The sequence below is a fragment of the Heterocephalus glaber genome, unplaced genomic scaffold (genome assembly GCF_053883595.1).
Source record: "Heterocephalus glaber isolate CG9 unplaced genomic scaffold, H.glaber_assembly_v1.0 deba00001561, whole genome shotgun sequence".
Lineage (NCBI taxonomy): Eukaryota > Metazoa > Chordata > Mammalia > Rodentia > Bathyergidae > Heterocephalus > Heterocephalus glaber.
Genome location: NW_028258349.1, coordinates 4,027,446 through 4,053,972, shown reverse-complemented (window position 1 = coordinate 4,053,972; position 26,527 = coordinate 4,027,446). Strand labels below are relative to the sequence as shown.

The window sequence follows — 26,527 nt, the reverse complement described above, 5'->3', positions numbered from 1 at the left end:
GATGATTTCCAAAGCTAGCAAGTCCCAAGAAGACAAATTCTGTTACTTCCATGAACTTCTTTCTCTGCATTCTGCTTTATCAGTCTGAAACCAATAAAGGGAATTATCAGAGGGAAGCTTCTCATCAGCAATTGGATTTCAAACAAGGGAAAATGATATCTGGACTGAGAGAGTGAGCCTAATTCCTCCTTTGTGAGTAGCAAGCTTATGTTTAGGGTTCTTGCACCTGAGAAAATAACCTTTTTATGCCTTTTTGAGATCTACGCACCTGAAAATTACCCACATTAGAGCAAATTATTTACTAAAAAAGAAAAAGACTTCTGAGCACATGCTCACCTCACAGCTACCAAAGTGATGTCAGTAAGAGAAACTGGGAAAAAAGCAGAAAGTCATGCTCTGTTCCAATCAATAACATAGCCACTATTTAAATCCTCTTAACAAGAAGGAAAACCAGTAAAGTACATGTCAGATAAAACCATAAATGTAAGTGTGTGAGGACAAAATGTTACAGCAGTATGAAGTACTCAAAGGACACAGACTGAAAACTGGTGGCAAGATTTGGTGACAAGGTCATCAAGGACCTGTCACAGAGTGCTCACCTGAATTCTGAGGATAAAAGTTTGATTTCAGAGAAGTAATATGGCCCAGACATGTCATCATACCCTCAAAGCCAAACAACTACAAAAAACTTCTGCCATGATCTGAAATGAATCATTTGAATTCCATCAAAGAAATATGTTTTGGTGATGCCAGGAGTCCTTCTGAGTGAAGTCAGAAAGGGAGTTGTGATTGAGAAAGAAAGTGTTTATTTCAATGTTTTAGTTTCAACAGAAAAGGATTATGACAACTTGAGGTAGTATAGACAGGGGAATAAAAGCAGTACAGTTGAAAGGAGGAGGAAGGAGTCAGCTTACTGGGGCCCAACTGACATCTGGTGAGTAATCTGATGTAATTATGTGAGACAGAGCACACTGGCCCCCTTTGTTTAAAATATCTAAACTGTGTGGAAGGCATCCTATGGTTCTCTACAGTGATCATTTCATTGTTCTCTCTTCATTTTTAGAACTACTAAAATATGCTTCTACTCTCACCCACTAGGAGTCCTTAAAAGAGGATTCCATCATATTCATGTCCATGAAACCATTTGCTCAAATGTCACTGAACAACATCCATTGCTAAAGCTATCAGACTGTGCTTTTTTCTCTTTTTCTCATCCTTCTCTGCTTTGACACTTTTGATCCCTGTCTCATGGAAACATTCTCTGACTTTAGTTTCCATGACACCACATCATTTTTCTGTCCTCCTGGCATCCATGTAGATATCTTCCATGAATCTGCTCCTTCCATGTATACCATGATGGCATGTGCTGTCTTCAAGACAATCTTTTGCCCATGTTGGGGTCTTTGTTGCCTAGAATTGCTTTTGCTATTCTAGGTCTCTTCTGGTTCCAATGAATTTTTGGATTGTTTTCTCTGGCTTTGTGAAATACACTGTTGGGATTTCAATCCGGATTGCATTGAATCTATATAGCAGTTTTGGGAGTATGGCCATTTTTACTATATTGGTTCTTCCTACCCAGGAGCAAGAGATATCTTTCCAAATTTCTGATATCCTTTTCAATCTCTTTTTGCAGAGTGCTATAGTTTTCAAGATAGAGGTCTTTTGCTTCCCTCATTTGATTGATTCCTAGATATTTCATTTTTTGGATGCTATTGTGAAAGGAATTTTTTCCCCAATTTCTCACTCGTTGGGTCTGTTATTTGTGTACAAGAAGGCTATTGATTTTTGGCTGTTGACCTTGTATCCAGATACTCTACTAAATCTATCAAAAATTCTAGAGGGTTTTCAACAGAGGTTTTTGGGTCTTCTATGCAGAGTACCAGCAGCAGCAAATAATGACAGTTCAACTTCTTCCTTTCTTATCTTTATTCCTCTTTCTTTCTCTTATCTAATTGCTGTGGCTAATGTTTCCAGAACTATATTGAACAGGAGTGGTGATGGTGGACACCCTTGTCTTGTTCCTTATTTTAGTGTGAAAGCTATCTGTTTTTGACCATTTGGTATGATGTTGGCTGTTGATTTTTTATAGATAGCCTTTACCAGATTGAGATAAAGACCATCTATTTCAATTTTCTGCAGGGTTTTTATCACGAATAGGTGTTGGATTTTGTTGAACACTTTTTCTGCATCTATTGAGATGGTTTTTTACCTCAAGTTTGTTAGTTTACTGTATTACTCTTCTTGATTTACATATATTGAACCATCCTTGCATCCCTAGGATAAATCTCACTTGGTCAGGGTGTATGATCTTCTTAATGATCCTCTGTATTGTTTACCAGTATCTTACTGAGGACTTTTTCATCTATGTTCATTAGAGAGATTGGCCTGTAGTGCTCTTTTTTGGTTGGGTCCTTCTCTGCTTTCAGAATCAAAGTAATGCTTGCTTCTAGGAATGAATTTGGGAATATTGTTTCTCTTTCAATTTCATTAAAGAATTTGAGAATTAGTAGCAGTAGCTCTTCCCTGAATTTCTTATAGAATTTAGCAGTGAATCCATCAGGATCTGGGCTTTTTTTTGTTGGTAAATTTTTAATTACATTTTCAATTTCACTGATTGAAATTGGGGTGTTTAGAATATTTAAGTCTTCTTTGTTCAACTTTGGTAATTCATACATATCTAGGAATCTGTCCATTTCTTCTGTGTTTTCCATCTTATTGGTGTATAGGTTCTCAAAGTAGGTATTGATTATTGTCTGTATTTCTGCAGGGTCCATTGTAGTTTCACCCTTTTCATTCCTAATTGCATGGATTTGGGCCTTTTCTTTCCATTTTTTGATAAGGTTGGCTAAGGGTTTGTCAATTTTGTTTATTCTTTCAAAGAACCAACTCTTGGCTTCACTGATTTTTTTTTTGGATTGTTCTCTTACTTTCCATTGCATTGGTTTCTGCTCTTATCTTTTAATTTCCTCCCTTGTATGAGCTTTGGGTTTATCTTGCTCTTCTTTATCTAGAAACTTGAGGTTCTGCATTAGATAGTTTATTTGAGCTCACTCTGTTTTCCTAATATGGGCATTCAGTGCTATGAATTTCCCTCATAGAAATGCTTTGTGTCCCATAGGTTCCTACATGTTGTATTGGCATTATCATTTAATTATAGAAACTAATTTCTTAATTTCTTCTGTGACCCATTGGTTGTTCAGGAAAGTGTTATTCAATTTCCATGTGTTTATGAAATTCTTTTTTTTTCCTTAAAATCTTTTATTGGAACATTTTAGGTATACAATACATTTATATTTATCATTGGGTGCTTGTACCTGTACATGATGTATCTTGGTTTTTATTTTTTTCCCAATACCTGTGTGCTCTTCACCCCCTCCACCCTTCCCTTTTTAAATAGACTTCATTTCCATATTTTTTCTTTTCTCATAATTTTTCCTTTCCCTTCTTTCCTTTCTCCTTTCCCTCCCACCACCCCTACTACTTTGGACCTGGAAATCAGTATGGAGATATCTCAAAGAACTAGGGCTCAAGGTCCCATTTGACCCAGCTATTCCCCTGCTGGGTATCTTCCCAAAAGAATTAAAAGTGATACATGTGCACCCATGTTTATAGTGGCACAGTTTGTAATAGCTAAAGCTTGGAAACAGCCCAAGTGCCCATCAGCTGGAAACTGGATAAAGAAGATGTGGGGGTTTTTTTATAAAATGGAGTACCACTCAGCCATAAAGAATGAGAAACTAGAGTCATTTATAGCTAAATGGATGCATATTGAGGCCACACTCTTAAGTGAAATAAATAGGACACGCGTGTAAATACTGAATAGTTTCTCTAGTGTGAGAAACTGAAAGTGTAATTAAGGATTAAAATGATTAAAATGAATAATTGATGTTTATGAAATTCTTGTGGTTTCTTATGCTATTGATCTCCAGTTTAATTGCACTATGGTCCAATAATATACAGGGGATAACTTCAATTCCTTTGCATTTACTTAAACATGTTCTATGAGCTAACATGTAGCCCATTTTGGAGAATGACCACTGTGCAGCTGAAAAGAATGTGTATTCTGATTTTGTGGCATGGAACACTCTGTAGACATCTATTAAGTCTATTTGTTCAAAAGTTTGGTTCAGTTGTAATATTTCATTGTTGGTTTTCTGTCTAGATGATCTGTCTGTTTGTGACAGTGGAGTATTGAGGTCCCCCAGTACAATTGCATTAGTGCTTATGTGGTTTTTCATGTCCATTAATATTTGTTTTATATAGTTGGGAGCACTATTATTTGCTGCATATATATTTATGATTGTCATCTCTTCCTCTTGGATTGTTCCCTTTACAAGGATGTAGTGACCTTCTTTGTCTCTCTTAGTTTTGGTTTGAAATCTACCTTGTCTGCAAATAAAATAGCTACCCCTGCTTTTTTCCATGTTCCTGTCACATGGAGAACTGTTTTTGATCCTTTTACTTTCAGTCTATGAATTTCTTTTTGAATTAAGCATATTTCTTGTATACGGCACATTGTTGGATTTTGCTTCTTAATCCATTCTGCCAGTCTATTTCTTTCGATTGGTGAATTGAGGTCATTAACATTAATGGTTATAATTGAAACCTACTGACTTTTCCTTGTGATGATATTTTCCTGTTGTTGGCTATTTTTTATTTTTCCCCCTTTCCCTTTAGTTTCTTGCCTTGCCTGATGGCTTCACTCTGTTGGGTCTCATGGAGTTGTGACCCTCATTATCTTTTTCTAGGATATTGTTTAGAATTGTTTGGAGAGCTGGTTTGGTATTCATAAAGTTTCTCAGGTGTTCATTGTCATGGAAGTATCTAATTTCCCCATCGATTTTGAAAGATAATTTTGCAGGATACAACAATCTAGGTTGGGGGGGGCGTTTTAGGGATTAAAATACTTCACTCTGGGCTCTCCATGACTTGAGGGTTTGTGTTGAAAAGTCTGCTGTGATTCTGATGAGCTTCCCTTTGTATGTGATTTGTTTCTTTTATCTAACTGCTTGTAGGATTTTGTTCTTCTGTTGGGTTTCTGGGATCTTTACCATTATATGTCTAGGTGTAGATTTTTTATCATGAATAGTTGGAATTGATATGCCTTACTCAGCTGTATGTCAAATTCTTTTCTTCTGCTTGGGAAGTTTTCTGTCATTACTTCTGTGAACAGTTTTTTTATGTCACTTGTACTTTCTCCTATTTTTTGTGGACTCCTATTAGTCTTATGTTATTCTTTTTTGCATCATCTAGTAGCTGCTAGATCGATTTCTCATGGTCCCTTACTATTTTTAAGAAATCTCTTTTCATGATCACTAACTGCAATCCTATCTTCTATATTTGATATTCTATCTTCACATTGGCTCATTCTGCTGCAAATACTTTCAGTGGAGTTTTTAATCTCCTGGATATCTGTTTGAATCTATTTCATGGATTCCATTTCTTTCCTATATGGGGCATTCATGGTTTCTATTTCTTTCCTATGCTGGGCATTCATGGCTTCCATCATTGTCCTGAGTTCATCTATTTTTTTATCTGTTTCCATTCTAGAGTCTCCTAATCATGTCTTTCTTTCTGCTTACCACCTCTGTAGTTATCTTGGAAATTCTTTCTGTTTTGAATTTTTCTACAGCCTCATTCATCTGTTTTGTTTCTTCCCATGCTATCAGTTCAGGGTGTCCAGGGGGTTGATTATCAGATTCTTCCATTGTGTTGCCCCTAGAATTTGCCTGTGGTGAGCTGGAAGTCTAGGTTTGCACCTTGCTTAGGTTTCTTCTCATTTCTATTTTTGTTGGTGGTGCTGCTTTTGGTTTAACTCCTGGGCTGATACTTCAACATTGCTTATTGTGAGTATCATTGTTGCTTGTATTTAGAACTCTTATGGAATAATTACTTCTCAGAGGTGTCTTCCAGGTATAGCTGATCTTTAGGCTTTGAGTCTCTAATGACTCTTAGGTAATCTAATTTTCATTGTACCATGGAGGACAACTGATTAGATCAATCAGGATACCTTAGCCCAAGTGATAAAACCAGCATCAACAATAGCATCAAACACAGCTTAGAAATGACAATTTGTGGTAGCTATTAATCTGTCACCTTTAACCACATGAAGTAGATCAAAATTGAGGACCAGCCAAAAATAAGTTTGCAGTAAATAAACCTTTCAATATAGCAAATTTACCCTTTGGGATGAGGACTTAGAAGGTGTTGTGGAGCTAGGAATAAAGAGATAGAAGGAGAGGAAAAGGTTAGAGGTGAGGTTAGAGGACACAGGAAGATCACGCAAATTTGGGAGAAACTGTTAAAGACAAGAGTAAAAGACAGAGTGAAGGAACAAAGACAAGAACAGAACAAACTAACAGCAATAGGGAAGCTAGAAACTGTATTCACCTTCTTATAATAATGACAATCAAGAGAAGGAAAAAGAAAGAAAAACAATCCAAAATAAGACAGGAACAGGAACAGGTACAAAGAGGGAGGTAAATGCAGAACAAGAAGGGAGAGAGAGATAGAAAGAAAAGAAATACATATTTTTTAAAGAAAAAGAAGGGCCGGGGATTTAGGTCAGTGGTTTCGCTGCCTTCTGCACAAGCACAAGGACCCAAGTTCGATCCCCGGTACCAAAAATAAATAAAGAAAAAGAAAAAAAAAAAAGGCTCTCCTTCAGAGTATGTCGCTGCTGTCAAGGTAGACAACATGAGCAGCAGTGTGCAGATCTATGTTGATTGGTCTCAGCAAGCCAGCTGTAGTCCACTGAGATTCAGGCTGATTTCTTGTTGCAAGACACAAGTTGATGTCCCTGACCTCCTGCAGGATTGAACTCTGCAAGGTTCTACTGCAGGTTCCAGCTGTCCTCCCCCCTAAGCAAGTCCAGGTCTCTATGCAAGTGCTGATCTCACCAATTCACCAACCACAGTGATCCAGTGTGCCTTTATTGCAGAGATTTTCTTCACTTTCCCAGTGGGCTTTGATATTCATTGCAGAGTCTCAGAGAGGTCCTCTCACTGTTGTTCACTTCTGCTCTATCTTTTGGAGCTCATAACCATGGCCTTTATCCGCTCCCCCCACCCCACCCCACTCCTCTGCAGTGCAGATTCACATACTGGGTGCCTGCATGGCATGGTCTGGGGACATGGCCCGTACAGAGTGGTCCAGGGCCCATGCTGGCCTCTGAGCAATGATTCCAGGGTGGCAGGTGCAGTGTATGCCTCTTATGTCTATGTTGCTTTTAAATCTCTATTTCCACTACCAAACTTTTCCCCAAATCTCCGACTTCACTCTCTCTTGACTTTTCTAATTGTGTGTCATGCTGTCACAATAAATTATGTATATTTTTAAAACAAACATCAATTTTTCTCAACTTTTGTGTCTACCTCAATGAATTCACCATTATTGTAGTCAATCAGTTGCAACATTTTGGAGTCACATGTGCTATAAATCATATCTCCTATAAATCTCACACTTTCTAGATTAAAAATGACTCACTGAAATTTAGAGCATCCAAACCTCTAGCTAGGATAGTAAAACATATTCCTATTCTAAAATGTATATGGTTATACAGAGAATCATGAATGCCAAAACAATTTAGAAAAAAATGTAAAAAGCTAAAGGCCTCACCTTACTTCATTTGAAGACTCTACAAGATATTGTGGTCTCAGTGCAAGGGGACAATGACACAAAATGTAGAGTCCAAAAGAACCACACTTTCATGGGCAACTGATTACTTTTATAAAGTGGTAAGGTGCTTTCAACAAACTTTGGCTAGAATGATCAAATTCCCATGTAAGGAAAAATAAACCTTAAACTTTACTTCATGACATACACAAAAGTAAAAATAACTAAAAAGGAATCCTAAACATATATAAAGATAAAACCTTAAATTGTAGAAAAAATAAAATATCCTCAGGAACTTGAAATAAGCAATGAGTTCAGATAGGTATCATAAAGTATGAACCAGGGCCGGGGATTTAGCTCAGTGGTTCCGTCATCTGCCTCGCAAGTGCAAGGACCCGAGTTCAATTCCCAGTACAAAAAAAAAAAAAGTATGAACCATAAGGGAACAAATCATACATAAGATGTCATCAAAATTAAAAGCTTCTACTCTTCACAAGACATTGTTAGAAAAACAAAATGAGAAGTCACAGAGTGCAGAAAATATTCACAGTATACATGTCTAAAATTGTATCCAGAATATATAAAAAATTTCTTGAAACCTATGACATATTCTTAAATTGGCAAAATATTTGAACAAACATTTAACAAAAGAATAGATGAAAATGATCAACAGTCACATGAAAGGATGGTCCAAATCACTGGCCATCAGAGAAACAAAAAATAAATCTACCATGAGATGCTGCTGCACACCCACTCAGTGGCTGAAACTAAAAGGCCTACTACCTCATGTTGGCAATAGGATGAAGGAATTGGGCAGCTTAAAATTTGCTAGTGGGAATATAAAGTGGTATAACAATGTCACAGCTTTTTGGAAAGTTAAGTCTATACTTTCTCCATGACTCAGTAATTTTCCCTAAGTATTTACACAAGAGAAATGAAAACACTGTGTCCACATAGATATATTTATATATGGATGTTTCTAGCAGCTGTCTTCCTAAAAGCCAAAAACTGCAAACAACCAAATGTCCAAATTATGATGCATTCATATAGTGAAACACTCTTCAGCACTAAAAAGAACAGATTACTAATACAAAAAGCAACATAGCTGAATCATAAAAACACACTGAATCAAAGAAGTCAGACACAAAACAGTTAATACAGTATGACTATATTTATATGGAACTTTGGAAAACACAAATTGAATCTGCAGTACTAGAAAAAAATCAGTACTTTCCAGAACTGCTAGGAAATTGACTAGAAAACAGGAAACTTATTGGGATGAAGGAAAACTTTCGATTGTACTCTCGGTAATAAAGGTGTGTAAATTTGTCAAAATGCACCAAAATGTATATTTAAAATTGGTAAATTTTGTTATATTATTCATCCTTTGTTGTATTGCATTATATTGTACTATGTCATATCATGCTGTCTCAAATCATATTGTATTATACTATTTTGGATTGTATTTTATCAAAGTTGATTTTTAATAAATTCTGAATTGGGTGCAAGTAAGATTTGCATATCCCTGCAAATCTGTCACTACTAGACTTCACAATTCTTTGGGTGAGTTCATTGTGATACAAGAAACATCAGAATTGATTGAGACTTGGAAAATCTGGGAACTTAATCTACAGTCTATAAACATCAAAACATGTGGTCTGAGTCGAATCACTTGTTTCTATCTCTGTGGCCTCAAATGCAATTATTTCTTAGAAGTATTTTCAACATTCATCTCATTTCCTGCCATATCCATGAAGTCCTCTTACCACAGTCTCATTCCTCAGTTCCATCCCTTTCAGAAAGCCCATAACCAGTGCTGTGCTGGAGCCTCCTCATACCAACTCCCCATAACAACTGTACACACATTACTCCCCAGCTCCATATTCAACAATTTCATGTTGGTAGACTGAAATATGCTATGGAAAAATAGCTTCATCTCAGTAATAAACCAACTAAAAATCAGATATTTTTTTCCTGAGAGCTGGTTTTTTAGACATTTACCAGCACACCACTACCCTCATCCCTGTATTACATATAGTAACTTAGTTTACACCATCTTGAGTTGTTGTTCTCGTCTTTATTTTAATCTTATTTCCCAAATTAGACTGTAAACTCTGGAAAAAATTTGCCAAGACTTCTATTACTTCTGAATCCTTTACGCAATATACTATTTGATTGCATAAAGAATCACTATTTGATAGCTTGAATCACTATTTGATTGCTTCAAGAGTATGAAGAATCTAGAATTTCCATTGCCATGGGAGTGGAACTGATTGCCAAGGGCACAGATTTGGCTACACATGAAAAGATTGAGACCCAGACAATGAGGGATGCTTCCATGCAGCACCCTGTCATAACTGCAGGATTTTTTTAGCTCAATCCTTCTTTATTTTTCCACAGAGAATCAGATGGCCTTGGGAAAAGAAAAAATGTTGAGAGCTGGGCCAGAGCAGCCCAAGACGGCAGACTTCGAGGATTGGGTGTTGGATGAGGAGAACTACTGACATACTATGGATATAGTAAAATTTGAAAAATGCAGTGTTGAAGGAATCTTGGATATCTTGTCCTTTAATATTTTGTGGCACGACTGTACTATAAGCAAATGAATCAAGCAGCTCTATAAATCATAAAAACTAAAACTGAACCAAAGTGAAAAGAGTAACTTCCAAGCAGTATTTCTCTATTGTAATCTGTTATTTAAGAGAATACTAGTGTTTTCTAAATAGGATGCAAAACTTGTTCCAAATTACTCTTCCTTAGTCCTGCCTGCCAAGAATTCAAAAGTAACTGTGATATAGCAGCACTTCCCAGGTATATTGGCAGGTAAATGTGTGATCTCAGAATACACAGATGACAAAGATATGATAGGACAACTGATACTGGTGGATTCATTTACATTGTTTACACTTCTATGACCAGGCCTTAAAGGGAGGTTAGTTTTTAAAAAACCAAGTAGTGTCTTCCTACCTCTCTCCAATAACATGTTAAAAAAGAAGGCTGTTTATGCTTCTGCTTTGTTTTGCACAGTAATACAGTCATGCAAGAATTTGTTTCTAAGTGAAAGCTGTGTTAGCATTTTTTTATTTCAAATAAAATATATTCGTATTATCTGTCATTCATACTATCCATCCATCATACCACACTATCTTCTGTATCAGGTAGTCCAATAAAAATATACCTGTTTTGTTCTGATTTTAAAACAAAAAAGAAAGAAAAAAGATGTTGAATGGTAAAGAGAAGGATTAGTCCAACTAGCTTTGACTTAGTGACCAATCATTTTGGAGGCCAGCAGGGACAAGTTTCTGAGTTTTCAACAGGGGCCAGATCTTTATAAGTTGTCTTTTTTTACCCTTTGTCTCTGCCAGCTGGGACATGTGTTTTACTGTGCAGATTGAGAGATTAGAGTGAGCTATTGTGTTAGCACTACTGCCCGCACTCCTAGGTCCTCTCTTTCTCTTGGTATTGTGTATATTTCAGGCCCACTAGTTCTTGAATCAAGTTACCTCAATCAGTTCTCATCTCTAACAACTGTGAAAAGTTGAGAAAATTGTTTAGTCTTGCTAACCCTCATTCTCATCTGAAAATAGGGTAATAATAATATTGATAGTAGAGAAATATTCAAAGCACTCAGTACATGGATAAATGTTTAATAATTGGTATATTTTTAAATTATCCTTGGTATGACTCTATAACAGAAAAAGTACATCCAAGGAAGGAAGGAAGGAAGGAAGGAAGGAAGGAAAGAAAGAAAGAAAGAAAGAAAGAAAGAAAGAAAGAAAGAAAGAAAGAAAGAAAGAAAGAAAGAAAGAGAGGGAGGGAGGGAGGGAGGGAGGGAGGGAAGGTAGGAAGGAAGGAAGGAAGGAAGAAAAGTGAGAGAGGAGAAGAGAAAGAAGGAGGAAAGACTGAAATAATAAAAGATGTGAGAGCGATGGATTTTGTAGATTATCCTCCTGGGAAAATAAGAATATGAAACACACTGATAAAATGCAGACAGTGTAACAAGTGTTTTAGTCATGAAGATTACATACCAAATAAAAGAAAAAAATGAAATAGAAAACTTTGAAGATGCAAAGAGATGGAAGGAAGTTATTACAGAATATGTCAATACTTATAAGAAATTATATATGTTACTTAAATCTGAGTCAACCAATAAGAGAAAAGAAATAATTTTAAATCTGCAACTTGGGCCAGCCTCCTAAAATTAATATCACATGTTAATAACCCTTGCAAAAAATAAACAAAACCCTATACCCTCTTTCCCAGTTATCCTGAAACACAAGCTAATTCTAAGATGCCAAAAAATATTTTATTACAGCTATCTGAAGAATCAAAAGAAAAACATTTGATAAGAGTTGAATGTGGGAAAGAATCTGTTAGGCTATGCTTTTGGAACATGAGTATAACTGGGTTGTCTGGAGGAGAAGTTTATTTTGGTACCTGGTTTCAGCCCATGGTCAAGGAAAGGTCGTCAACCCATGGTGACCATAGAAGCAGAGAAAGAAGAGAGGAGATGGGTATAAAAATACACCCTTGTAGGTCATGATCTCAGTGACCCACCTACAGCCAGGCTCTACCTCTTAATGGCACATTTAGCTACTGAACTCATCACTGAGTGAATTCTGTTATGATTAAGTGACTTACAATCGAATCACCTTCCACACACTAGAATTTTGGAGGATATTTTAAATGTAAACTATAATATCATAGCCATAGACAAACATTTCCTGAACATGACACTAATAATACTAGAAATAATAGCAAGAATCAATAAATGAGACTACATAAATTTTCTCTGTAGCAAGGGAAACCACCAACAGAGTAAAGACACAACCTACAGAATGAAAGAAAAATCTTTTCAAGCTACACATCCACAAAGTATTGATATCCATAATATATAAAGAAATCAAGAAACAACCAAAATAGTCCAATCAGTACATGGGCAAATGAATTGAACAGTCACTTATCAAAGGAAATACAAATAGCCTATAATTTATATGAAAAATATTCAACATCTTTAGCCATTAGGGAAATGCAAATCAAAAGTATGCTGAGATTCTATCTCTCCTCAGTCACTATTAACGGCTCTCATTAAGAATATGAAAACAACAACAGCAACAATTATTGCTGATGAAAATGCAAGGAAAAAAAGAACCCTTCTATACTGTTGGGGGGAATGTAAAATAGTACAGCCACTATTGAAAAGAGTATAGAGGTTCCTCAAAAAAATGGAGACAGAGAAATGTTTTATCCAGTTATAGCAGTCTTTAGTATAGTCCTGAAAGAATTAAAGTCAGCATTCTATAGTAACACAGGCACACTACTGTTTAAACTCTTCAATGAAATTGAAATGGAAGCAATACTCCCAAATTCATTCCTGAAAGCAAGCATCACCTTGATTCCCAAAGCATAGAAAGACGCAACCAAAAAGGAAAACTATAGGTCAATCTCACTAATGAACATAGATGCAAAAATCCTTAATAAGATACTGGCAAATAGAATGCAGAAGATCATCAAGAAGATCATACACCCTGATCAACTGGGATTCATCCCAGGGATGCAGGGATGGTTCAATATATGCAAATCAATCAATGGAATATACTATATCAATAGAGCCAAGGACAAAAACCATATTGTTATCTCTATAGATGCAGAAAAAGCATTTGAAAAAATCCAACATGCATTTATGATAAAAATCCTACAGAAAATTGGAATAGATGGTCTCTACCTCAAACTGATAGAAGCCATCTAGGAAAAACCAACAGCCAATATCATACTAAATGGTCAAAAACTGAAATCCTTCACACTAAAATCAGGAACAAGACAAGGATGCCCACTATCACCATTCCTTTTCAATATGGTTTTGGAAACATTAGCCATGGCTATTAGACAAGAGAAAGAAATAAAAGGAATAAAGATAGGAAATGAAGAAGTCAAATTGTCATTATTTGCAGATGACATGATACTCTATATAGAAGATCCCAAGAACTTCACCAAAAGTCGTCTAGACTTAATAACCAAATTCAGTCAAGTAGTTGGTTACAAGATCAACACACAAAAATCAATAACTTTCCTCTACACCAATGACAGGCTCACTGAGAGAGAAATAGGGCAAACAATTCCTTTCACAATAGCACCCAAAAAACTGAAATACCTAGGAATCAACCTAACCAAAGAAATCAAAGACCTCTTCTCTGAAAACTATAGCACTCTGAAAAGAGAGATTGAAGATGATATCAGAAAATGGACAGACAGCCCCTGCTCCTAGGTAGGAAGGATTAATATAGTGAAAATGGCCATACTTCCAAAACTGCTATATACATTCAATGCAATTCCAATTGAGATCCCAGCAGCATACTTCACGGATCTTGAGAAAACAATCCAAAAATTCATTTGGAACAAGAAGAGACCCAGAATAGCAAAAGCAATTCTAGGTAACAGAGACATGGCAGGGGGTATCACAATCCCCAACCTGCACCTATACTACAAAGCTACTGTGATAAAAACAGTATGGTATTGGCAAAGAAACAGATCTTAGGACCAGTGGAACAGATTAGAAGATGCAGAAACAATGCCAGACATACTCAGCTATCTTATCTTTGATAAAGGAGCCAAACACCCTCACTGGAGGAAAGATAGCCTCTTTAATAAATGGTGCTGGAAAAACTGGGCTTCAACTTGCCAAAGATTAAAACTAGACCTATATCTCTTGCCATGCACTAACTAAAATCGAAATGGATTAAAGATCTAAATATTAAAATAGAAACGCTGAACCAGTTGGAACAGAGGTTAGGTAGAACTCTTGAAGACATCAGTGTAGGAAAAGATTTTATGAACAAAACCTCAGTTGCCCATGAACTAGCAGAAACAATCAACAAGTGGGATCTCTTCTTATTAAAAAGCTTCTGCACAGCAAGAGAAACCACCAGCAGTGTGAAGAGACAACACACAATGTGGGAAAAAAATCTTCACCTGCTCTTCCTCAGAGAAAGGTCTACTATCTCGAATCTATAAAGAACTTAAAAAGATCAGACCTCCCAAATTTAAAGACCCAATCCAAAAATGGGCATCTGAAATGAACAGACATTTCTCAGACAAGGAAGTAGAAATACAAAATAAATACATGAAAAAATGTTCAACATCACTGGTCATTCGAGAGATGCAGATGAAAACAATGCTGAGATTCCACCTCACACCAGAAAGAATGGCTGCTATCATGAAATCAACCAATAACAAATGCTGGCAGGGCTGTGGGGAAAGAGGAACCCTGCTCCATTGCTGGTGGGAGTGTAGACTGGTGCAACCACTGTGGAAATCAGTATGGAGATGCCTCAAAGAACTAGGACTGGAAGTCCCATTTGACTCCGCTATTCCACTGCTGGGGATCTTCCCCAAAGAATTAAAAGAATCATACCACAGTGATATATGTGCATCCATGTTCATAGCAGCACAGTTTGTAATAGCTAAAACTTGGAAACAGCCCAAATGCCCATCAACTGGAGAGTGGATAAAGAAAATGTGGTTTTCTTATATAATGGAATACTACTCAGCCATAAAAAATGAGAAATTAGAGACATTTATAGCTAAGTGGATACACATTGAGGCGATACTCTTAAGTAAAATAAATAGGACACACATGTATAAATACCAAATAGTTTCTCTGGTGTGAGAAACTGAAAGTGTAAATAACATCTAAAATGTATAATAGGTAATGTGGAATAGGAAGAAAAGGGGCAAAGGGGAAGGAAGTGGGAGGGGTAGGGGAAAGGATAGAAGGGAATGGAATTAATATGAGAAAATGGAAAAATAGGAACAAAATCTTTGTAAATAGGGAGGAATGGAGGGGTTGAAGGGAGGGCTAGGCAAGGGTGAAAAATAAGAACCAAGAGAGATTATGTAAAGGTGCAAATTTCCAACGATTAATATCATTATATTGTATACCTAAAATGTACCAATGTTTAGAATGAATAATCGGTAATGCAAAATAGGAAGAAAAGGTCCAAAGTGGTAGGGGTAGTGGGAGGTGCAGGGGAAAGGAAAGAAGGGAAAGGTAAAATGATGAGAAATGGAAAAAATGGAAATAAAGTCTTTGTAAATAGGGAAGGGTGGAGGGCGTGAAGGGAGGGCTAGGAATGGGGAAAAAATAAGAACCAAGATGCATCATGTAAAGGTACAAGTTCCCAAAGAGAAATATAATTGTGTTGCATACCTAAAATGTACCAATAAAAGAATTTTTACAAAATAAAATAAAAAATAAAAAATATAGTAATACAGGCAGATGTATGCTTCTTGCAGCATAATTCACAATAGCTAAGCTATAGAAATAGACCAGACTCCCATCAATAGATGAATGCATAAAGAAAACATAGTATGTATGTGTGTATATATATGTATATATATATACACACATACATACAATGGAATAGTACTGAGCCATAAAGAAGAATGAAATCATGTGATTTATAGGAAAATAGATGAAACTGGAATGGAAATCATCACATTAATAAAAATAGACCAGACAGAGAAAGCTAAGAAGTATCACAGTTTTTCTCATTTGTGGAATCTAGGAAAAACAAAGGGAAAAAATGAGAAATAATAGGTAAGTAGAAGGAAGACTATTAAAGAAGAGGAAGGAGATAGCATAAGAGGGAAGGAAGAAGGAGGAGGGTAATGGGTGAGTGAAAATAATCAAACTATATTATACGCATGCACAAATATGATTAACAAAACCATTATTCTAATATGCACTAATAAGAATAACATTTTTCTTTTTTTTTTTTTTTTGGTGTTTGTGTTTTGTGATTCCTGCAACCATCCTCTCTGATACTTTCTCTTTTCCTTGTTGTGGACTTTATTGAAAGAGATTATAGCAAAAATTCAGAAGGTGGTGAGTTAGTCTCTCTAGTGTTTCTAAAGTAAAAGTTATTTATAGAATAAGTAAAATTCACTATTTCTCAAGGACATGCAATTATTGATAAATTCAATTTCAGAAGGACAGAGTTTCTTAGAAATTTAGTGCCTGAATATTAATAGTTAGACTTCTAAAAGACTTTTCAATTGCTGTGTCAAGTCCTTGGAATCTGCAATTCCCCGTCTTTGCACAACATCAATTACCCTTGACTCATGCAAGTTCCTTTCTTTGGCATATTCTCCAAACTGCTTACATTTGATCTATATTTGTTGTTCTCTTTCCTACAGATATTCTGGAAGGGTATGAAGATTTCAATGTACTTTTAATTCCCTCTTATAACATAATATCATTCTATTATTTCAAAATGGTTCAGCTTTGGCTTAATGCTCATAGACACACACACAGACACACACGCACACACACACACACACACAATCATAATCAAGTAGTCATATCAGCTATGGCATCTGTTTCTAGAGTCCATATAGTTAAATGTCTTTAAATCTCTATAGCATTCCAGTGGAAGTCACAGTAAGAAATTCTTGAGTTGTTCCTAAATTCTGTGCTACCTGATGTTTCCAAGCCAGTAATCTCTTAGTTCAATCTTTTCCTGAATTCATAGTGACCATACTTCACATAACCCTAAGACTTTAAAAGTTATCAGAAGTAAACTTATAAACCCTTCATGGCCCCTGCCTTTCTCTCAGCCTGAGCTTCTAGTGCTAGTCTATCTTATAGACCCAATATTTTCTATTCTTTCATCATTTATTTACATTCCTATTCCTCTAACATTTACTTATATTTTTAAACAAAATTTCAGACCTACAGAAAAGTTGCAAGTAAGTTGGAGACACTGTACCATTTTATCTTAAATACTTTACTGAGTATTTTCTAGGGAAAGGGAACTTACATAATTAATCAGATCTTAAAGATACTGATTCAACAATCACTGTCTCCTCTAAATACTTATTGTCAGAAAGCAGGAATTAAGACGCAGCATTTAGTACTGTACATCACAATTCCATTGCTTCCCTTTCTGAATTGGAAGGAACCTTGCTTCTGACGCCCCATGACTGTTACTGTCCACTCTCCCAAGGACCTGAGAAAGAATGATTTATTCCAGAAAAGATGAAGCAGGAGGAGAATTAGAGGCCCTCATCACTTTACCTTTTCTTAGCTCTGATTACCTCTCCTTCTCCACCTGATCAAGAGCATGGTTTCTAAACAGGTGGGTGTCTCCAGAATGACTGATCACCCAATTTTACTGTCCATTTAGAGACTGCAGATGCCCATCTCCAATTTTTTCCATGACCCAATTAATTTCTCTTACTTTTCCTTTGTTCCTGGCTCATCTATCTTCCCAGGCAAAATCTTGTGCCACTTTTTCTCTCTTCTCCTGTTATTCTCTTCAAACTTATAGAAAAGTTAAAATTACAGTAACGTTTTTCTTGAACTACTGGAAAGTAAGTTGCTGAAACACAGGGCATCACCTTCAAATATGTCAGTATTCTCTATGAACATTCTCCTATATGGCCACAAAGCAATATCAAAATCAAGCAATTAACATTAATACTGCTATCATCTAAATATTGCCTCAGATCTCAGTCAGTATTTTCCCTCATATATCAATCTTATTTCTTATAACAAAAGAATCAAATACAGAATCAAGGTTTGCATTTGGGGGTCTCTTCCAATTAATCTCTCTGAACGTGGAAAAATCATCAGTTTCTTTCTTGTTCATTACTACCTATACTATTTCAAAGATTACAGAACAGTTATTTTGTTGAATGTTCCCAAATTTTAGTTGTTCTGCTATTTTATCATTTTTAGAGTCAGGTCATGTGTTACTAAGCAGGCAGAAGAAACACTCTTTTTCCGTTGCATGCTATTAAGAGGCACACGGTTCCAAATTATCCTATTTCTACTAATATTTAATCACTTTATTAAAGTTACAAATCAATAATCTTCACTTTGAAGTCATTCTTTTGTCCTATTAAGATAATATTTTCTGGCAAAATAGTTTAGTTCTTCACACTTTTGTATTATTTACTCACATATATCATAATAGATTAATGGTTTGCTATTTTAGTCAATGGATTATAATTACTTCCACTATTTATATTGGTGTTCAAATTATTCCCTATTTGATCACTGTGATTCCCCATAAACTATCTTCAGTGCTCTTTTGATGAATCCCTATTACCATTAATTATCAGGAAAATGCATATCAAAACCTTAATGGGATATTTCCTCATACCGGGCTATTTAAAAACAGAGATTATTAGTGTTGGCAAGGATATGGAGAAATTAGGACCTTCATACAGTGTTGGTGGTGATGTAAATAGTCCAACCACTTTGAAAAATAGAATGAACTTTTCTCCAAAAAGTTAAAAATGTAACTACCATCTAATCCAACAATTCCATGTCTGGGTATTTACCCAAAAGAAATGAAATCAGGATCATGAAGAGAAAGCAGCATTCCTATATGCACAGTAACATTACTTACAATAGCCAAAACACAGAAACAACCTAAATGTCCTTCAGAGGATGAATTAATAATATGTGATAGTTACATACCATGGAATATTACTCAACCTTTAAAAAATCTTTCAAAATATGAAACAAGGGTAAACTGGGAAGACATTATGCTAGGTAAGACAAGCAGTAATGATTCTAGTCATAGAAGGTATCTAAAATAAACTTGAAGAAACAGTAAATGGTAATGGCTAGGGACTGGGAGAAATGATCAGTTGAAGTTTACCAGGTATATATTTTGAGTTATGACAGATAAGTAAATTCTAAACCAGGTATGGTGGTGCATGCCTGTAATTTCAGCACTTGGGTGGCAAGGGCAGGAGGATAACTATGAGTTTGAGGCCAGCTTGTGCTACAGAGTGAGATCAAGGACAGCCTGAACTACATAATGAGACTTAATCTCAAAAATAAGTAAATAAATAAATAAGTGCAAAAGAAAGAATAAATTCTAGAGATCCATTGTACATCATTATGCGTATAGTGAACACTATTCAACTGGGGACTTTAAATGTGTCAAGATAAGTGTTCATATTATAATTTGTAAAAGAATCTTTACTTCATAGGAATAAGCATGCCAAATTGCTTGACTCACAGTAAATATTTTCATTTCTTTTCCTTGAATTGTCTCTTTACTTTTTAAAATAAAATTTAAAATACAGATGTGCATTACCACTTATTTAATTCAATTGAATACTTATTTAGTCCCTACTATGTATGAGGCAAAATAGTAGGTAATGGATGGATGAATAAAGAGGATAAAATACTTTAAATCTATTTGTTTAGATGTTACCCTTACCAAGGTGTATATTTACAGATAAATACCTATGACAGGTGCTCTTGTAATTATCAGAAGATATTATAATGAAAACAATGATTTTAAGTGTATACTGTGCACAAAGCACCATACTACATAGTGTGCATTTACTAGTCACTAAAACCCAATAAATGACAGCTGTATTCCTGTTTCATACATGAGGAAAACCAGGTCCAAAAAGTTTGAATGCTTTCAAAGGTTAAATTTTAGAAAATGAGAAAAGATGTGGAGCCCAGGTAAATCCAAAACCTTTATACTTCTTCAGGATGGCATTCAGAAGATCAAAATGTTCTGTCTTATTGGGGGATCAGAAGGGACTTCATGAAGCAAATGTCATATGAGCTAGACTTCTAAGATGGAGTTTTGAGAAGCAGAGATATGTCTGAAAGCTCTTTCAGATACAGAGGATAGAATGAGCCAATGTATGTGAAAGGAGAGACCCAGAGCATCCATGTGCATTCACAAGTAGAAGGATTTGACCATAGAACAGGATCTGTGAAGGATGAACAGACCAATAGATGGCTTTCACAAGTTGTGAATGGCTGTAGATGTCATGCTAGTAAGCCTAGATTTCTTTCAAGATGAAAAAGGTAGTGTAGTAGTTTAGTTTAGTTTAGTTTAGTTTAGTTATTATGAGTAGCCAGTCTGTGGTAGTCTAGTGGTAGCACTGGATAAAAGAAAATAGCCCACCCAGGTTGAGAGTTAATTCAAGCAGCTAAGCAAAGCTTAGAGATGTACAAGTAAACTAAAAAACAAAGAATAAAGGGTTGGGATAAGAATAAAGAGATAAGGACTCTTCCAGAAAAAAAAAACTTTTATACAGGATATTCTAAATTAGGCTTTAACAGTTCCTCCCTATCTCTGGACCTAGACCTACTCTCAAGGAAACATTAAAAATACAAGATAGTCTGTTTCTTTTTGAACTTATCTCCTTTGAAACAAGCCCCCCAGATCCCCCAGCCTACACTTCACCTATTTATATAGTATCAAGACCCCTAATTAAAATTTATGCTCAAAACCCCCTTGTAATAGACTATTATCATTGACAATGAAACTGTCATAACTTCCTCCTTTGTTTCATGACTTCATTCTACATTGTTTGTGGAACCACAAACTCAGTTCATACAGAGATTACAGTAACATCATTGAGGTCCCACTGAGATCTGAGATAAATAGGACGTAAATCCTAAGTGGTAGTGTTATTATCTTTTCCTTTTGCAATATTTTCTTGCTAAACAGTATTTCTACTTGGGAGACAGAGATTTGCACTTTCTGTTTTGCTTTGTTTTGGGTTTTTTTTTTTTAACTGAACAGCCTTATAGCCTTATATCTCCTCTGTTATTTCCCTGGTGGTAGGAATATAAAAACACAGGTCCTCCTCAGCCACTTAAAGATGACTAGCATGGCTGCTGCTGTAAAATATAAAAGGACAAGTTTCACTGGGGCACCGTGACCTGATGGATCCCCCTTCCATACTGGTGGAAGGTAGTGCAGGGCCTGCTCTGCCTAGGTTTCCTTTCTGGTTTGATCCTCCACTAGTGAGGTGGCAATGGCTCTGGGTGAATGACTCGGTGAACTCACCATAAGCATAATGAGAATCAACATTTCACTGCTGCTAAACCTCTTCCAACTTCCTCCTGACAATGTTTTTGTTTTCTTTCTCAATTTTTTGGAGGCATGTTTTACTAAAGACCAAAAAGACCCGCCCAACCTGAGAAAATTTTATTCTCAATTTGTCTGTCTTTCTGCTGTTAGGATAAGGCTGGGAACTAGGTAAAATCTCCACTCCCTTCAACTCTCCACCACCTCTCAGGAATGCTGCTTAGACAGGGCAGGCTGGCTGGCTTTAATGTGGGGCCATCACAACAGTGATGATTACATTAGCAGAACAGAAGACTCTTCTAGGGATCCACAGTCCCTAGTCTCTAGGGGACTACTGCTTTCTTGTCATGATTTTTCTTTGGAGTTTATTGCCAGGCTGGTAATCTAGTTGTATACTCAGAAATTTGCTAACTGGGAGCAGAAAAAAGCCTATAGCTAGTATGAGCCAAAAAACAAGAAGAAAACGGGCACAGATACCAGGAAGAGGTGCAGTCTGGCTCTGGTCTCATTTCCTTGAGTACCTCCAGCTCACCGCTGCTGGCACTGGACTGGACAGGACAGGCCTCAGGTAAAGAGACAGAACGAGCAAGACGGGCAGAGATTCCTCCTCCCACTTCGTTTTTTTCAATATGAGAAAGCTCAATGCGGAACTCAACTTTCCCTCATTTCCTTAAAATGCATACTTAATAGCTAGGACTCCTTTGAAACCCAGGCTCCAAAGAAACAAAAATTAATCTTTTTCTACACTGATAGCTGGCCTGAACAACCCCTGGGAAATGAAAAAAGTGGTTACCAGAGAAAAATATACAAATCACTACCGTAGCCTTAACAATCTGTCCCTTTGGAGAGAACATTTGCATAAAAAACAGCTTGGCAATCAGAGAAGCAGTTTACCATAGTAACTCTAATAAGAATGCCCCACGGAGCCTCTACTGTGATAATAGCTATTCTAAAACTTAGGGTAAACCATTAGCCTAGGACTCTTCTTTAAGCAGTCCTTGCTTTCAGGCCATAGAAGGGTTTTTCCCTCTTTCCCCTTCTTACTTTTATTGGTGTTAACTTATTATAAGAGATCTCTGTTATGACTTACCTAAAAAGTGCTATAATACCCCCTAGGGAAAGTTCTGCCTAGTCTATTTATAGTTACAAACCTAAAACTATAAAAAGGTTATTGTAGTTCAACTTGCCCAATACATCTAAGAGTGCACTTTGATTTAAAAGTAATTGCTTTGTGTGTTCTACATGTTTCTTGTTTGTTCACCTGCCTATTTAATCTGCATTAACAAATGGTAAAGATATGTGCAGCTGCTTCACTAAAGATTTGTTGAGCTCATATCAATTTCATTTTTCCTTTATATTTGTCCTTAGAAACTTGTGGCACTTTTGAGATTGATCACCAAAAAAAGTTACATAAGTTTTCAGGGTAGCCAAATTCACTTAAAATATTAGAGAGTTAAAAAAACACTGGTAAGCTCTAGGTTTACATGAGGCTCACTGATAAAAAAAACCTCAAGGTTTGATAACATAAAGGTTATATATGACTAGGTTTATGTGCATGCTTCAATGTATTAACTTTCAGGTATATATTATCCTCCATATGCTTAAGTAGGGCAAAAAGTTCTACTAAATTGGCTTATAGACAAGTAGATACTCATGATATTAGTCCAAATGCTTATTGCTTATATAGCTTACCAGGAAGCTAATTTAAACTGGTTGGTAAGAGTAAAGATGTCTTTAAAGATGGTGGCATGTTTTTGTATAGGTTGTCAGCTAATCGAGATAAGATCAGAAACTGACTTTATATAAGTACAAAGTATTGTTTTTTATGTACAAGAACTTAAGAGTTTTTCTTTGGCTAAAGTAATATATAGCTTAAGACTGTTAATTGCTATGAGTTGGTTCTCAAGAGTCTTCTAACATAATTAAGATAAATAAGTGGGGAACCTCTTGGACTTGGGAAACTGCCAGACTCTCTTCTGTGGCTAAAAAAAGCAGCTGCCTCAACCAATTTGTTCAGTTTTCTCCGCTGATGAGTGATTTCCCTGGTTTTCATCCCAGAGTCTTACTGTGACATTATTAAATAAATTATTATATTTAAGTTGGCTATAATTAAAATATTAAGCTTTCTATGTCTGAAACAATAAGATTTTCTTAAGATATTAAGATGCTCTTGGTAAAAGAAAACTAGATAGAAAGGAAAGGAAAAAGTATGAGAAAGAAAAAAAAATGGAAACAAAGTCTATGTAAATAGGGAAGGGTGGTGGGGGTGAAGGGCGCATAGGTAATGGGGAAAAAAAATAAGAACCATGATACATCATGTTCAGGTACAAGCACCCAATGATAAATGTAAATGTACTGTATACCTAAAATGTACCAATTAATATATATTAAAAAACAAACCCAGTTCTATTTTATACTAAGATAATTTCTTTTGTTTTCCATTGTTAGGCTTTTGTTATTAAAAATACAGTTTTATGAGTTAAAGATTATTTAAAATCTAGTTTATAAAATATTTAATAATCAGTTGATGATCGGTTAAATAAACAACTATTAGTTTATGACATTACCTTTATATCTGGGAATATATATGCAAAATATACTGTTAGTTTAAACTTTAAAGTTAAATTCGTAGAGCTAAGACTACATAAGTTTAATATATACAACATTACTAATAAGTGCTGTCTTTTATACAATATACATACTGACCTTCAAACATATAAAATGATCCATATTTTTAACATCTCTTTAAATTTGGTCCTTTTATTTAAAAGAGATACATTTATATATTGGCTACTAAGTCTACTTCTGATGAGTAACACTGTTTCCTTAACTTATAAAAGTTCTAAAGATGTCCTTTAACTGTTTTCAGTGCAGTTACATCATGTAACTCTATCTGAATTTTGTCTTAAAAGTAAAAACTATGTAAATATATCTAAAGATTTCTATATATTTATGATGTTAACTAGTGCCAATCTCATGGTATGTTAAATATATTTGTGTTTCCCAAGTGTACAAGCCTTCAAAGATACAAAACTTTAAAAACATCTTATCATCTTGATGACTTCCAAGCTAAAGTTGTTTATGATGGTAAAGTTGTTTAGGCTCAAACATCCCAGGAAATGAGAAGACCTCTCTAAAATTCTGGTGAGTCACCTACTTCCTGAGCAGGGAGACTGTTAGACTCTAGACAAGAGTCAATCAAATGACATTGTATTCAAAGGAAAAGTCACCAAAGAGGAAAATATCTCCCATGCTTCCACAGGAAGCCACATGGTCAAGCAAGACCATGACCCATCATGGCAGATGACACTGACAGAAAACTAAGAGGCTGTACACCTGGCCCAAAAGTAAACCCTAAGAAGGCTTAATGACCTTAACATATGTATAGAGAGAGGTTAATTTTAATTAACACAAGTCTCATTTTAACTTGGTCTTAAACACCTAGGGGAAAAAAGTAACCAAAAAGATAGATAGATAGATAGATAGATAGATAGATAGATAGATAGATAGATAGATAATTAGATAAATAGATATAAAATAATGATATAGGTTAGATATTAAAAGTGGGTTGAAATCACTACAATGGTCCCTGCTGGCTCTCTCCAGCTATATCTGTACTTTATCACTTTTCTGGCTCAATGAGATTTAAAAGCCACAAAGGTAAGTACAGAAGCTCAGGAAGACTCTTTAGATCCCTTAAACTGAAATAGTCCTTCAAAACCAGAGAGACCTCAACCTCCTTATAGCCAAAACTAGGGGCCCACTTTCATTTCCACAGAGAAGGGAGAGAATGGAAGATGACTGAGAATGGTAAAGCAATTCTGGAGATGTGTACTATCTCATTGTATTTCCCTCCCCTCTGTTTTTGTTACAAAGGGCCTTTACACACCTGGACACAGGAGGTGGTGACTTGTGGCCAATCTCCTCAGAGCTACATTAGCTTTGAATAAAGCCTTTTTCCTTTACATCAAAATAAATGGCCTCCTTGGTTTGGTCAGCAGTCAACAAATATACCTGAATGTACAGATCTGAGTAGCTGGTAACAATATGAGAAATAAGAGTGAATAAAGAGCTGGCAAAAAAAAGAAAAGAGGAAGCAGTCAAAAAGAGAGTAATTAAAATGAAGTGTATAGCATTTTAATAAGATGAAGGAACTGGGCAAGGGGATTTAGCTCAATGGTGCTGCTGCTTGCCTTGCAAGCACAAGGTTGAGTTTGATCCCTGGTACCAAAAAAAAAAATAAAAAATAGAAAAGATGAAGGAACTAGTGGTAACAGAAAAATAAACACCTTGTGATGAAGGAATTTCAGTTTGAAATCTGGGAAAAGAGCAAAGTTGAATTATTATAATCCCAGTCATGACCATTTAACACAAGGGAGATTGCAAGTACTGCATGTAGCTCATCAAAAAAGTTAAGGCAAAACCTACATACCGCATGACGCACAATGGCCATGCACAAAAGTGATGGTTAGGGGAAAGCATGCATGACTAAATGCTAAGCAATATCACCATATAGAATATGGATATCGAACTTTGTTTTAAATGGCTGGGGTTAGAAGAGGGGAAAATGCCTTATACCTGAGTTCAGAGAGACTTTCCACATGGCCCAGGAACTCCTGACACAGCACAAGACCACCATGACCATGGAGGAAGCCTGGACACTGAAGTGAGGCCCTTCTGATGTGGCCAGATGAGCCCCTCAATCTATTCATAACTCTGCAGCACACTTGTCCCAATAACAAAGCCTGGATCTCAGTGTTGAAGCTCTGGCCATTGCTCATGTCTAATAAATAAATCATGTTGATTTCCCAGTCTAGAGCCTCACCATTTGCTTTTTATTAGCAGCTCAAAAGAGGGTCCTGGAAAAATCACTCACAGATTATCGGTCCTCTCCATCCTCCATCATCACCCCGGATGCCAACTGGGAGTTCTCCTGGAGTATTGCTGAGCTGGATCAACCAGAAGCCTTTGGTGAGGAAGGTTCTGAGGCAGGAGTAGTTTGTGGGAACTCACTCCAAGACTGTCTTAGGGCAAGAGGATGATTTCTGTGGAAA

At 36.0% G+C, this 26,527-nt stretch overlaps 2 protein-coding genes across 4 annotated transcripts in view; both read right to left on the bottom strand.

Annotated features, from left to right (window-relative positions):
* The window catches only part of LOC106010595 (olfactory receptor 10J5), a 33,148-nt gene extending 21,734 nt beyond the window's left edge, over window positions 1-11,414 (bottom strand). The window contains 1 exon segment of the mRNA XM_087190985.1: window positions 1-11,414. Coding sequence (XP_087047111.1) covers window positions 1-70 — 70 coding nt within the window. The 5' untranslated portion in view covers window positions 71-11,414.
* The window catches only part of LOC101704620 (olfactory receptor 10J3-like), a 475,677-nt gene that overhangs the window by 214,898 nt on the left and 234,252 nt on the right, over window positions 1-26,527 (bottom strand). For all 3 annotated transcript variants that reach the window (XM_087190972.1, XM_087190974.1, XM_087190971.1), the window contains exon 2: window positions 26,350-26,518. The gene's annotated coding sequence lies outside the window, so the exon portion shown is untranslated. The remainder of the gene's footprint in view (window positions 1-26,349; window positions 26,519-26,527) is intronic.